The 13,851-nt window shown below is 41.6% G+C and overlaps 1 protein-coding gene across 1 annotated transcript in view; it reads left to right on the top strand.

Moving 5' to 3' along the window:
- Positions 1 to 13,851, top strand: part of shank1 (SH3 and multiple ankyrin repeat domains 1) — a 74,771-nt gene that overhangs the window by 36,935 nt on the left and 23,985 nt on the right. The window contains exons 13-14 of the mRNA XM_039611091.1: positions 1,715 to 1,828; positions 4,203 to 4,278. Of these exons, the coding sequence (XP_039467025.1) occupies positions 1,715 to 1,828; positions 4,203 to 4,278 (190 nt within the window). The remainder of the gene's footprint in view (positions 1 to 1,714; positions 1,829 to 4,202; positions 4,279 to 13,851) is intronic.

Raw genomic sequence — 13,851 nt, 5'->3', positions numbered from 1 at the left:
TTGCAGAATCCAAACAAAACAAAAAAAGTGGCTACAGTATCAGCCCTTTGATATCCACTATAGCTGGGAGATGGTGAGCATTCTCAACCGATGGATCTTGAGAAAACAGAGACTTTAAAACGACTGAAACTCCAAAACCTTTGGAGAAAAATGAGACATTCACTACGGTCAGGAGGAGCCATCCTCTGGTGACAGTGAAGAAGCCAGAGTTGTTCAGACTTGAATACCTGGAGAACTTTCAGCTGTCGTCCATTAAGGACAATGAATGACTGTAGATAATTTTACTTCAGTCCATTCAAACTTTAAACTGAGATCAAAGTGTTAGAGACATGCAAAAAATATCCATGTTAAAACAGCGGGGGCTACATTTATTTAAGTATCAGTCTGAACCAGCGGTCCTCAACCTTTTTTGCACCACGGACCGGTTTACTGTCAGAGAATATTTTCATGGATCGGCCTTTGAGGTGTTGCTGATAAATACAACAAAATAAAATGATATGACCAAGACAAAAACTGTGGCATTTTGTAAATATAATAAGAAACGTGAATTCACTGTGTAATTGTGTAACTTCATTTCCAGCGCCCTCCTGAAAATGCACCAACGACACTGAGAGTAACATCCTCCCCTCTGCCCCTTAATGCTCTCTGGTTGCTATCGTAATATGTAAATATTTCTTTCAGAATAAGACACACAACTACAAAGACCCAGGGAAACTGAGTTAACGATAAAAACCCTGAAAACCATAAACTTCACACCCGAGCTTTAACTCACGCGGCCTGGTACCAAACGACTCACAGACCGGCCCGGGGGTTGGGGACTGCTGCTCTGAACTATTACATAAACCTAACCAAGTCAGTTTATGATAATTAAGTTTATTTTAAATGATTGAATTGTTTAATAAAAGAAATGAAGTGTAAAAATCTGTCAGGTGGACGACTCAAACTGTGTCTGTGGTGTGACGGGCAATATGATTCACTCCCCCGGTAACCCTTACATCCTCCAAATGTGGACTTTTTTGACCTTTAAAAGTCAAAAATAATAAGTGCATATACTTGAACATGCACAGACAGATTCATGAACAACACCATATTCATGTCCAGAAACACAAATCGATAGATTTAAGGGCGTGACTATTTCGTGAACTGCCGTGAGACCTTCAAGGACTGCCTGACAAAGAGCTCGGTAGCGTGTTGCAGCGAAGACAAAAACTGCGGCTGGCGACTGCAATGCTCCGACTTTGCCCAGAGATGAGCTCATTTCCTCATCAAAGTATGGCTTTATAAATAACTGCTTATAAGTGTTTTTTGCTTTGAGCCGTGAGTGTTTTATAAATGAGGGCCCTGCTGTAAAGGCAGCTTCTCTGTCTCGTGGGCCAAATCCAAATCCAGTTCACAGTGTCGTCAGATGAGTTTGTTAGATGGTCATGTCCTGACATGAGTGTAAGGTCTCTATATATGTTTGTATTTAATGTCTGCAGGTATGAATATGTGTGTGTTTGTGAGTGAGTCTAAGGTGTCGCCAGGTATGTATGTCTTGGTGAGTATGTAGGAGGTTTGCATGTCCATGTGTGTGTCCACATTTATTTTCTTTCCGTCTGTACTTGTTGTCTTTTTGTGTGCGTTCATTTCTCATCAGTGTGTCTGTCTCTGTTTGTGTTGGTTGTGTCACCTATTTTTTTCTTAACATATTTCTCTTTCCTGTCCCCGTCTTTAGTGCTGAGTGTTGGCGAGGGCGGTTACTGGGAGGGGACGGTCAGAGGTCGCACGGGATGGTTTCCCTCTGACTGTGTGGAGGAAGTGATGCTTCGAAGCCAAGACAACCGATCAGGTGAGGACCACCAGCAGTGGCGCACACTCACAAACGCACAGGAGGAAAAATGTGCTGAGAAAACATTTCAGTTTTGCATTTACCCTCCCTGAGTATACAGCTTATTTGTATTTGAAACCTTTGGTGTTATGTGATCCGTTACTAGATCAAAAACTTATGGTGTTGAACTTCAAGGTTGGTTTGTAGAACATTTAGCATCATAAGCATGGGATTTTCCAATTTTAGGGCTATTTTTTAATTATTGGTAAATATGGATCATCATATGCATCATATGGTCTTCGTTTGTGTTTTCCATCCTGTTTTATTTTGAAGGTTAGTTCTTCAAGCAGTTTGCTTCCGCCTTTTCTTCTTTTTTCCAACATCGATAGTGTCTTTTTGAGTTCAGCCTGTGCCTTATAGTTTGTGTATTTAGTCTGTTTGTTCCCTTCTTGTCTGCATCACCTTTGTATGCTTGCTCCCTGCTATTGTTAAAATAACCACACTAACATTTAGCTCAAAGCAAGCAACAGCAAAGCATCACTATCTGCAGATTGAGAGTCCACTTACAATGCCTTAGTTCTTGTTTAACACTTTCTTCTTATACACCTTATCCTATTTTAAGTGGTAAATAAAATGATTTTTTTTCTTTCATCATATGCAAGACCAGCTCAATTTTCTCTTTGACTATAATCACCAATGTGATAGACGTGCTTTTTTAGGGAAATATTCGATATAATTAAAAAAGAACTAAGAGACCACAAATAGCAACAGTGGCTAACACTATCGGCATGTAGTAGTTAGTATGATATGTAGTGGATATGGTTTCCAGTTTCACTTTTGTTTATCATGCTTATGCTGTGCTGATTTATTTTAATGGCAATGACATTTAATTGTTATACAAGACACAATTAACAATATCCACATCATCACCACAAAATAACAAAAGTGTATAAAACATGAGCAGAGAGAATGACATTACAGTAATCTTATCAAGAGGTGACCAGGAAGGGAAGCAAAGAACATGTGGACTGTTAGCTATAGAAGCAACATGTTTTAGCATGCTAACATTTATTGATTAACAATTCATACGACTGAGTGCTCGAGTTAAACAGGTATGTGGGAAGTATGTCAAAAAATGACTTAAAAATTTGACTCTGACCTTGAAATGATGATCAGACAAACAACAAACTGGTTAGCAGGATTTATCAAAGTGTGAATGAAAAAGATTTCTTCAAGTAAAGAGATCACTCAAACGTTTTACTTTCTTTCTTTTCTGTTTCTGCCTATACCGTATGAGCTCAACAAATTTGACAAGTCTTGTAGCAAAAGCGAAATATTTTCCAAGTATTTGTTTTATCTTAAAACACATACATTTACATGAACTGATTATTCTGATGCTGCATGAATGCATAGCAGCTTTTAAAAATTGTGCTGGTGAAACCCTAAACCTAACCAAACAGTGGGTGAAAACAAAACTTAAAATCTCTCCCACATGAAACTTGAAACCCAGCCTCCTGGTCAAAAGTCAGTTTAAGTCCCTAACACACATTTTTGTCACTGTTTTACTGTACAGAACTACAAATGTCATTTCAGGACACTTACATGAGTGTTTTTTAGATGACAGGAAACAAATGACTAGTTAAAAATTAAAGCAGACTTTTTTTCCTGTCACACACTGTATGTATGATGTATTGGTATATGCCTATATTAGCGTCTTCAAAGTTTAAGAGTTGAGTTTTCCGACTCTTGCCTTTGTATCTTACTATAACGATCATAGTGTATGTATGTATATATCTATCTGCGGTAAAAATCTGTATGTAACCTATTTCTGTGGGCGTGTGGGCCCATCTCAATACTCAAAGCATTTATTATAAATCCCAGTTCTTTAGATATTCTTATCATCAGTCGCCTGCAAATGCGATGTTATGGTCTCGGTTTGTGTTTATTTCACATATTCATATTCAACGGTCACGGTTTTTACTAGTAAGGTTAATGGGAGGGAATATGCCTGCTGTGGTGATTACAGTCTTAGCACCTGGTGTTTAAACCTTCTGTTAACAAGGGGCAGCCAATCAGAAGAAAGTTGGAGGAGCTAAAATGGCTTGTTACAGACAGAAGTGAAATTTAAATGGAAATAAGCATAATAAGTTCCCTTTAACTTCTTTAACCTACTCATTAAATTCATTCATACAATTGCTTTTACACCAGTCAGTTAATCAGCTAATTATTTCATGATTAATATGCATATTCATTTTAGCTTACAGGTGACTTGGGGACAAAAATCCAGAGAGATGGCTCCATATTATTACAGTATTAGCAGTTATGTAATGAAACTGCAAATGTATTTAATATAGGTCAAACTATTCTGATGTCTGTGTGATTTCATGTTTCACAGAGAGCCGCGGAGAGCGTGCCAAAAGGCTGTTCCGCCATTACACTGTGGGATCCTACGACAGCTTTGACGCTCCCAGGTAAGAGCTGCCATGCATCTAGCTGTTACTGAAATCTGAACTGAGCAGCTGCCAGTTTCATCAAAAGACACAGTGGTGTGCACAGATTCATTAAGCAGCAGGGGCACAGAGAAACGCCTCCTAGCCACTCACAGGACAAGAGAAAGGGTTCATTTACGGTGAGGTCACATCACAGTGGTACCCCACCTAACAGAGGGGCATTTGAGTTGAACACAAAAACACTTTGGGGCACTTGGATTGACAAAAGAGGCGTTTAGATGCTCCAGCTGCTTGTTAAGTGTGACCAGAATGATGCAAGAAAGTGTCCCATTGTGGATAAATAAAGGTTTAAACATGACTACCGCTGTTTTCTACCACTGGCCTCTGAGCAGCTCAGCTCAGGAAATGAGGGGTTATGTACTTTGCTAAAGAGCATGATGTGTCTCGTCAGTCCTCCCAGGGGGCACTGAGAGCTGACAGCCTTTTCATTATGACGCTGCTGCTTCACTGTTTAGACATACAGCACATGTTGGCAGGGGATTTGTTTGTATCGTAACATACTGTATCCATCTACCCAGATGATTCATAAGTTCCAGTGATACTTTGATGATGTGATGTGTTGTGAGTGATTCATGCAGCAGGATGACGATGTGTGACGGTTCGCTGCCTCCAGTCTAGAAGCTGATCTGCCTGCTGCTGAAGTTATCCTCCAGGCAGAGGTGTACCAGTTGTGTTTTGACTAGCAGGTTTTGCTGAATTTAACCTGTGCTGAGAGGTAAATTTGTATCATATCAGGATTTTAGAGTAAGCTTCGTCTTTTTGATGTCTGCTTTTTGGCTCCAAGCTGCAGAGCTGCTTTGCTAGGTTGCAGATTTCAGGGTGGGCTGAACTTGTTGGTCCTTTTAGTGCACTTCGGTGACTAATACATCTGAAATTTCTTTGTGTTGACCGAAGTTATGAAATCACCAGATGATCATTACTGCCCCCGATGACCACGCAAGCTGAAGTAATGCATATGTATTACTGTTCTGTGGGACCGGACAGAAATAATCCCAGAACAACAGCTGAGATCTTTAACTTTTGACAGAAGATTATTGCACTTTTCTGCGTTAATAGAGCTAGTCATCCACCCACTGTGACTTAATCAGCATCCGCTTTTACCCAGTGTTCATTCTTAAAGGGCACCTTCACAGATTTTTAACAAAACTTTATCTTTTCAAGTGACAGGGTTAGGAGCCACTTCTTTCTACTCATAGATATATACATATGTACGCTATGTGGTCCCAAAGCGGTCGCTCAGTTTTTCTAAAAAGACCATAGACTGTATATAAAAGATGCATGCAACCGATGAAACAACTCGCCTGAGTTGAGTTGAAACTGTGGATATTTCCGTCAGTTACCTCACCCTGCCCCGTGCATACTTGTAGACTGGATATAAAATACAGACATAAATCAGTAACTGGTTTGTGACCATTTTTTAATCCCCAAACTTTAGCCTTTTGCATGCTTCTATGTTGCTTTTTGGACCCAGAAGTGATGATATTTAAACTAGAGAATGCCAGGAGGCTTGTTGAGCAGGCCCCAGTATATGGGTGCTAATCAGTGAGTAACTAAGTAACAGACTAATATAAAAAAAAATAGAATTTCACTTACCAAAACTGGAGATAAATATCTTTGATAAACTGTGGCACACAGCAAACCAATCCTAAAATAGAAAGTTGAAAGATCCAGTTCAGTGACTCATATTGGTGGAGGTGAGGTCTTTCTATTAGCTATAGCTTCCTGGTTCAGCACACTAACTTTAAGCCTAAAACCACCCCCCGTAAACATTATTATTTATACTGTAAAGCAGTGGCCCCCAACCTTTTTTGCGCCACGGACTGGTTTATGTCCGACAATATTTTCATGGACTGGCCTTTAAGGTGTCGCGGATAAATACAACAAAATAAAACCAGTACGGGTACCAAAAAAAGATTTATTCATAACACACGGAAAAGACGCAGGGAAACCGAGTTAATGATAAAAACGATAAAAAATAACGATAAAAAATAACGATAAAAAACGATAAAAACCCTGAAAACCATACATTTCACACCCGATCCTCAACTCTCGCAGCCCGGTACCAAACGACTCACGGACTGGTACTGGGGTTGGGGACTGCTGCTGTAAAGTTTAGCTTTTTAACAAGGAAGTCTATGGGGACTCCCTTTTTGAGCCGCCCTCAAGTGGCCATTAGAGGAACTGCAGTTTTTTTTGTACCCTTCGAGGCTCCCACTAGTTTAATATTCTGGTCTGTAAAAGCACAAGTCTGAAACTGACTTCTTCCCATTAATTCATCATTCACTGTGTGTCACAGCAACCCGGTGAATTGGTTTGAGGCAAACGCACAAGTGTCCAGAACTCGTACTCAACAAAGATGTATAAATAAAGCTATTATCAGTTAGATTATTCGTTATTTATGTGAAGCCATGCCTCTTCTATCATTTTCTCACTCATCATTAATCGTCTTGATTCCTCAACTTTAACCAAAAGGCCTACATTTGCTCTGACCGTGCTTCTCTCTCATACGCACGCTATCATTTATTATTAACAGGCTTTTCATCAACAGTGACATTTCATGGAAGCGACACACTCAGCAGTGCAAACTCAAACACATATGTTTGTACACACTCTATAGCACACACACATCATGGATAATTAAAGGCGCGTTGTAGCAGAGATGCTGGTTTGGCCAGGCAGGCAGGCATGGCTGACTCAGAGCCGCCCTCACATGGGCCCACTTTCACAGCCTTTATCACTACATGTAATATCGCACCTATTCCTCCTTTTATCCCTCTATATTTGGCCATGTCTCCTGACCATCTCTGCATCCCTCCCTCGCTTTCTATTTATCACTGCATTGCTAACCCCCCTGTACTTTTTAATTTTCTTTCTATCACCCTCTCCTCCCTGTGGTGTCTCCATCTGGAGGTCAGACAGTGAAGGGCACTCAAATGGGAGCGGAGGGTTATCGAGGGGGAAGAAGTGCTTGGACAAAGGTAGACAGGAATTTCGTGTTTACAAATAGGTGGCAAGAGACATGAACTGTGTTTTTGTGGAAGCAACAGGAGGTCTGAGGAGGAAGAAGTTTACCCTAAAGCTTACTTTAAGTTTCCTCGTCCTGACTGGAATGACCAAAGCGAGACAGCATCTTGTTTATGACGATGACATTTACTTTTTAGCCAACATCAGCTGGAATTTATTGACAGTTAACTGGCTGATTGGTCGAATAGTTTAATTTTTCTCTTCCAAAGAAATTTCACTGATAAATTCTTTATCTTTAAAAAATTGACATTTTGGCTCTTGTATAGCTCGGGTTGGCAATAGAAAGTCGAAGAAGTTGTGCGCAAGAGAAGTAATTTTAAATGGACGAGTTCCTATTTTTGCCCCACTCTGACCAAAAGAAACAAACAACAGCTTGAATTATTTGTACTGACTTTGAAGTAATTCTCTCTTTGTAAAGTTTTCAAAAACTTTACTGTCTCTAATACAGGATTTGTTTTGCGGACTGGAATGTCTGAGGCTAGTTTTGCAAATTAGAATGATATTCATTTTCAACATACTGGCTCATCTCTTAGACACATCTTTGTAACTCCATCCTTACGTCCGTCAATTCTCCTGTTGAAACCTGGATATTCGTCATAGCCTGACTTGTACAGAATGAGATAAACTGTGCCACTGTAGCAAAACGTGCCATCCTAAACCTTCCAGTTTGGATTCGGGAAACAGACACTATCTCTATTTTTAAGATTAGGCTTAAAACTTTCCTTTTTGGTAAAGCATATAGTTAGGGCTGGACCAGGTGAACCTCAATCCTCCGTTTGTTATGCTGCAATAGGCATAGGCTGCTGGGGGACTCCCATGATGCACTGAGTTTTTCCTTTTCAGTCACCTTTTTCACTCACTATGTGTTAACAGACCTCTCTGCACTGGATCATACCTGTCATTAATCTCTGTCTCTCTTCCACAGCATGTGTTCTATCCTGTCTTCCTTCTTTCACCCCAACCGGTCGTGACAAATATCCGCCCCTCCCTGAGCCTGGTTCTGCCGGAGGTTTTCTTCCTGTTAAAAGGGAGTTTTTCCTTCCCACTGTCGCCAACAATCATTTGATTGTTGGGTTTTTCTCTGTATGCATTATTATTGGGTCTACTTTACAATATGAAGCACCTTGAGGTGACTGTTGTTGTGATTTGGTGCTATATAAATAAAATTGAACTGAATTGAATTGAACCAGTCAGCAAGGCATAATGCTTTGCCTCAGTTTTAAGGTATGATAGTTATAGTAAAAAGTTCAAGTTCAATTTAGTTTTACTGATAAAGTGCCAAATCACAAAAACAGTTGCTAGTTTATATTTTAAGGTAAAGACCCTACACTAACAATGAAATGGCCCTCTATGAGCAAGCACTTGGCGACAGTGGGAAGAAAAAACTCACTTTTAACAGGAAACCTCCAGCAGAGCCAGGATCAGGAAGGGGCAACTGTCTGTTGTGACTGGTTGGGGGTGACAGAAGGGAGAGAAGACTGAGTAAGAAGACTGAGATCAAAAATAATAATAATTATGAGTAAAGGCAAAGTGGTGTTTAAACGCATTAATTTATGTGATCAAGATCAAAAAATCTCGGTGACGAATAAGAAATATGTACATCTCCCATGCCACTCAACTTTTGATATATATATTCCTAATTTCCTCTAAATAATTCCACATGTATTTATTGAGTCTTTTGTTCCTCTTTTGTTTTCTTTTCTTTTCGTACCTTGGTATAAAGATCTTCAATATCCAAATTTGTGAATATTTGATTGCTACCATTATCATCACAGCACACATATTTTCAGCAGTGTCATTGCTGCTCTGTAATGAGCTGCATCCAATTAATTAAAGAAGCATGCACACAGGAAGAGACTAGCAGCGATGTCGCAACCAGAGAGTGTGACGTGGCGATGAAATTCAGCAACATGTACCAACAACAGGCAAAATTTGAAAGAAGGAAAAAGTAAATTCTTTTAATTTTAATATTTTTTAGATATTACCATAAACTAGCCGCATTAATTTTTTAAATAATTACTCGATTTGTTGTCGGTGTCTGCTGAAAACGCCTGTGTAAATTTGTTCATTTGTTGTTGACTTTTTTTAAGTGCTGCCACATTGGTGAATGTGTTTATGTTTTCTCAAAGTGATTAAAAGGTTTTTGCACATCATGAAGTCAGGTATTTGGGCACTTGTTTATTTGTCTGTTTAGCAGGATTGTTAAGATACCTGGATGTAATGAAAATTACAAAAAAGGTCAGTTTAGATTCATCGATTTGTTTGATTAAATGTTTCTTGAAGGGGAGAAACTGAACATTTTACATATCATACTGAAATAAGAACAACTGGGAGACATCATATTGATGTTCTCAATATAATCCAGATCCAGGGATCCATCTGGACCCAAACTCAGCCTCTCTCAGGCTGCACGGAAAGACAAGCAAGAAGAGTGAGTTGGGCTCACTCAGCCTCCCCATTGTTTCAAAAGGATTTCCTTAACATGAGAAGACACTGCATATATCTGAATCTGCACAGGAACCCAAGTGCATGTAGCAACTTGTGTATTGTTTTAAAGCATTTTTTATTACCTCTGCTACTGTATTTACGCTGCCTTTGCTACATGCTTAACTTTAAACTGACTTTAAAATCTTTAAAAGCCCCTGCACTTGGGCTCTCAGTGAATGAGATGAAAGCTAAACTGGCAGATCATTAGCTCTCAGTGTCATTATCACAGATGCACTGAGCAACTGCACACAATCTGTACATGCGGCTGCTCCTCTGCCAGCCCACATGAGACTCGTCTTTTGGGCCAACAGCGGGTCAAATAAGGACGAGCGGCGCACAGAGTTTGGAGCGGAGCTGCAGAACATCCCATTAAACGCTCTTGTGGTGGTTTGTCATGTCTTGTTAAGAACATGCTTTGCTGTAGATAAACTGCACACACACACACACACACACACACACACACACACACACACACACACACACAAGGATAACAGAGGACAGACTGACAGGCTGAAAAACATAAACACATGATCATGTGGACCTTCTGTCAACATTTGCTTCCTGCCCCACCTCTCCCCCTCTCTTCCTCTCTCTCTCTCTCCCTCTCATCACACATGCATGGACACACATATTATACACACAAATTCACAGTGGTATGGCCTGACATGCACGGAGAGAAACAAATGGGCAGGCATGCGAGAAAAGAGAGGACAAGAGCTGTGATCGTCCTTGGATGCAGGAGGGAGGCAAGAGGATGAGAGAGAAAGGGATTGAGCAAACGTAGATAGAGAGAGAGAGAGCGAGAAGGGAGAGAAGGAAGGAGGGAGGGAGGGAGGGAGGGTAAGACGACATAACAACTACGACATACGTGGACGGAGCCTCTGACTAAGAGATGATGTGAGTGCCTATTTGGGAGAATCTGTACCTCTCCTCTCTCTTTCTCTCCCCCTCCTCCTCTTCCTCTTCCTCCTTCCGCCACTCATCCACCAGCTGTTTCTCTGTCCTCTCTCCGCTTCCTGTCTGCATCGATGCCCACCCACCCCCGTTTGCAAGACCCTCTCATTCATGCTTTGTTTACAGCAAATGTGAGGAGAGGGTGGGGGGAAGCATGTTTGAGTGTGTGCATGGTTTATGTGAGGTGTGTGTGCATGTTAGAGGCAGCAAAGAATAGAAGAAGAAAAAAAAACAGGGGGTGGGTGAGGTTAGTTAAGTGTGATTTAAAGGCACGCGGGGTCAATAACAGCAGGAGGACAGCAGGAGAGGCTCCAGGACAAACTGTACAAAGTCAGATTTATTTTTATTACACACACAAGCCAAGTGGATTCTTTACATTTTTTAAAAACTGTGTAATGTTAGATAATGAAATTTGCCTTATCTTTTCATATTGTGTCTAACAATAGTAATACCTTTTTCAGTAATGTGAGAGGCCTCTATCATTCCCTCGATAGCAGACTTATCAGAGTCACATCCATTTTTATGAATGGGAAATCATGACAGTGATAAATAGGCAGAGTGAATACTATACATATAAACTATAGGAAGTGGAGGAGTGAGGGGAAGTGTGTGAAGGGGAAGAGTGTGTACGTGGTTTTGGGGGCTGTGTGTGAGTTAACTGCATGAATGCTGCCATGCCTGGACTGTATGTGTGTGTTTGTGTGTGCATGAAGCCCCCCCTGCGAAGAAACCCAATCACCTCTCTTTCTCGCTCTCTTCCTAAATGCCCTCAGTTCTCTCTCGCTCTCTCCCTTTCTCTTTTTAAGCCACCTTATTCTCCTTCCTCTCCCCCTCCTTCTCTTTTCTCTCCCTCTCTCCCTCTCTCTCTCTTGCTCTGTGTCGCAGTCACAGCGAACCATCTCCATCCCTCACTCTCTCTCCCATTCCTCCTCTCTCTCTGTCTTAAGTATGAAGGGGCTGGGAGCGCTCGGCCCTCTCCCTCTCCCTTTCCCTTCTTCCATTTCTCTCTCCTCCTCTTCCTCCTCCTCTCCTCCTCCTCCTCTCTCGCGGCTCGCGCTCTCTACTGTCTCGCTGGAAGACGAGAAGGAGAAGGAGCAGGAGAAGGAGGAGGAGGAGAGGGAGGGGAGGAAATGGCGATGGGGGCATGCGGCGAGGAGGATCTCTCCCTCTCCCTCTCCCTCTCTTCTTCCTGGCCATCGCTCGGCCCTGTGAATAGGAGCGTCTGGTTCATTTACAGGTACCTGCCATGGCTTTTTATACCCCCCCTACCCTCTGCTTCCTGCCTCTCTTTCCCCCCCTCTTCCTCCAGTTGCCGGGGGGGAGGAGATGGAGGGGCAGAGGGAGGGATGCATGCATGTGGACATCATGGATGGCAGGGCAGGATCGATTAGATAGACTGACAGATGTTACAAAGCATGCCTGCAGACAGATGTTTGTGATTCAGCGTGCCTGAGTGTGAGTGTGTGTGATGCATGTGTGTGAAGACGGACGAGTGCTGCTGCTGCACAGCCCGGTGTATGAGCAGTGCAGTCGTTCTGTGTTTCGCTGTATGAACATGTGTGTGTCATCTTCTTTCTCTCTGCTTTGAATCGCTCTCTGTTCTTTCAACTGTTCTCTTGCAATGCTGCACCGGGAGAAGTGACGCTTGCTGCTTTTACTGACGTGCAGATTGATAGCGTGTTTGTTTGCGTGCATGCATGCCAATGTCTGTGTGTTTGTATGTGTGTGCGCGTTCTGGATAGATGGATGGCATGTTTGCTGCTGTCCATCTAAGACAAAAAAAAAGAAAAGGTAAATGGCAAGCAAATTACCCCCCTGCCCCCCCGATATTGGCTGGTTGATTGTATATGTTCTTGTGTCCTGTTTGCTGTGTGGCGTGTTTCTGTATGTTTACCAGAGTGTGCGTACATGTGTCCGTGTGTGAGAGAGATAAAAAAGGGGGGACTGCCGACAGAAAGGAAACAGCGCATGGTGAGGGAGTTTTAAGGATGCAGCATGCATTACAAGTTCCAGCTTCTCTCTGACACCTCTATGGAAGCCTGCTTGGCCAAACCTGTTTAATGCCTTGGCTTCCTACCTATGCAGCATGAGACACACTCTACACTGTGCTGCATTGTCCAGCTCAATTGCTTTCTGATGACAACACTGTGTCCCGGGTCAGTGGCTGGATCCTCTGAGCAATGCAGTGCAAAGAGGTGTATCTGAGCGCCCGAACCTCTTCCTCCTCATTAAATGAGACAGCAGAAGCTCACAGTCTGAAACCTGTGTTGTGTTCAGGTGTCAACTTGAGAAGAAAACAATCTCCAAAAACTAAAAAAAAAGAAAATTGGAGATTTAATCAGGGATACGTTTAATTAAATCCGCTCACAAGTTTGACAAGCACACACAACTTAGAAATAATGTTAAGATTTTTCTGTTGTTCTGTAATTCTCTAACATGACCAGACTGCTAACAACAAGTGTTCATGGCTGGCTTCTGTCATTGGGACACTGAACCAAATTCTTTGTGTACATCTGATTGGTAATTACCTCAATAGTAACACTGCTAAAAAGACTAAATCATACAACATTCCCTCACTTTTTTGCGTGAGCAGTTTGTTGACTAGCTGACCAGCGCATGGCGAAAGATTCCAAAGATGAGTAAAATTAGGCTGCCTTTCTGCTCAACTGCATTTGCAGGAGCTTTTGAAATGGGCAGGCCTTTTTATTGCTGTGTGATGCATGAGGTCCAAAAAAATTTGGACTGGAATACACTGAATGTGAAGTTGATGTCATCCTTGAAGACAGCCTAGAGTTGGAGTTAGGAGCTGTCTGGATTGGAAGCAGCCTCATACACACACACACACACACACACACACACACACACACACACACACACACACACACACACACACACACACACACACACACACACACAGTTGATAAACTAAGTGAGATTTTTGATCACACTCATCTTCCACTGACTAACTTTTAATTAAAAATTTAAATAATTTAAACTGTTTGGTTCTTAAACTTTTGATACAACATTCCACATTTCTCTGCATTTTTTATTTTTATTTATTTTATTTTA

This window comes from Oreochromis aureus, linkage group 4, assembly GCF_013358895.1.
Source record: "Oreochromis aureus strain Israel breed Guangdong linkage group 4, ZZ_aureus, whole genome shotgun sequence".
Classification (NCBI taxonomy): domain Eukaryota; kingdom Metazoa; phylum Chordata; class Actinopteri; order Cichliformes; family Cichlidae; genus Oreochromis; species Oreochromis aureus.
This window is presented reverse-complemented; position numbering and strand designations above follow the sequence as displayed.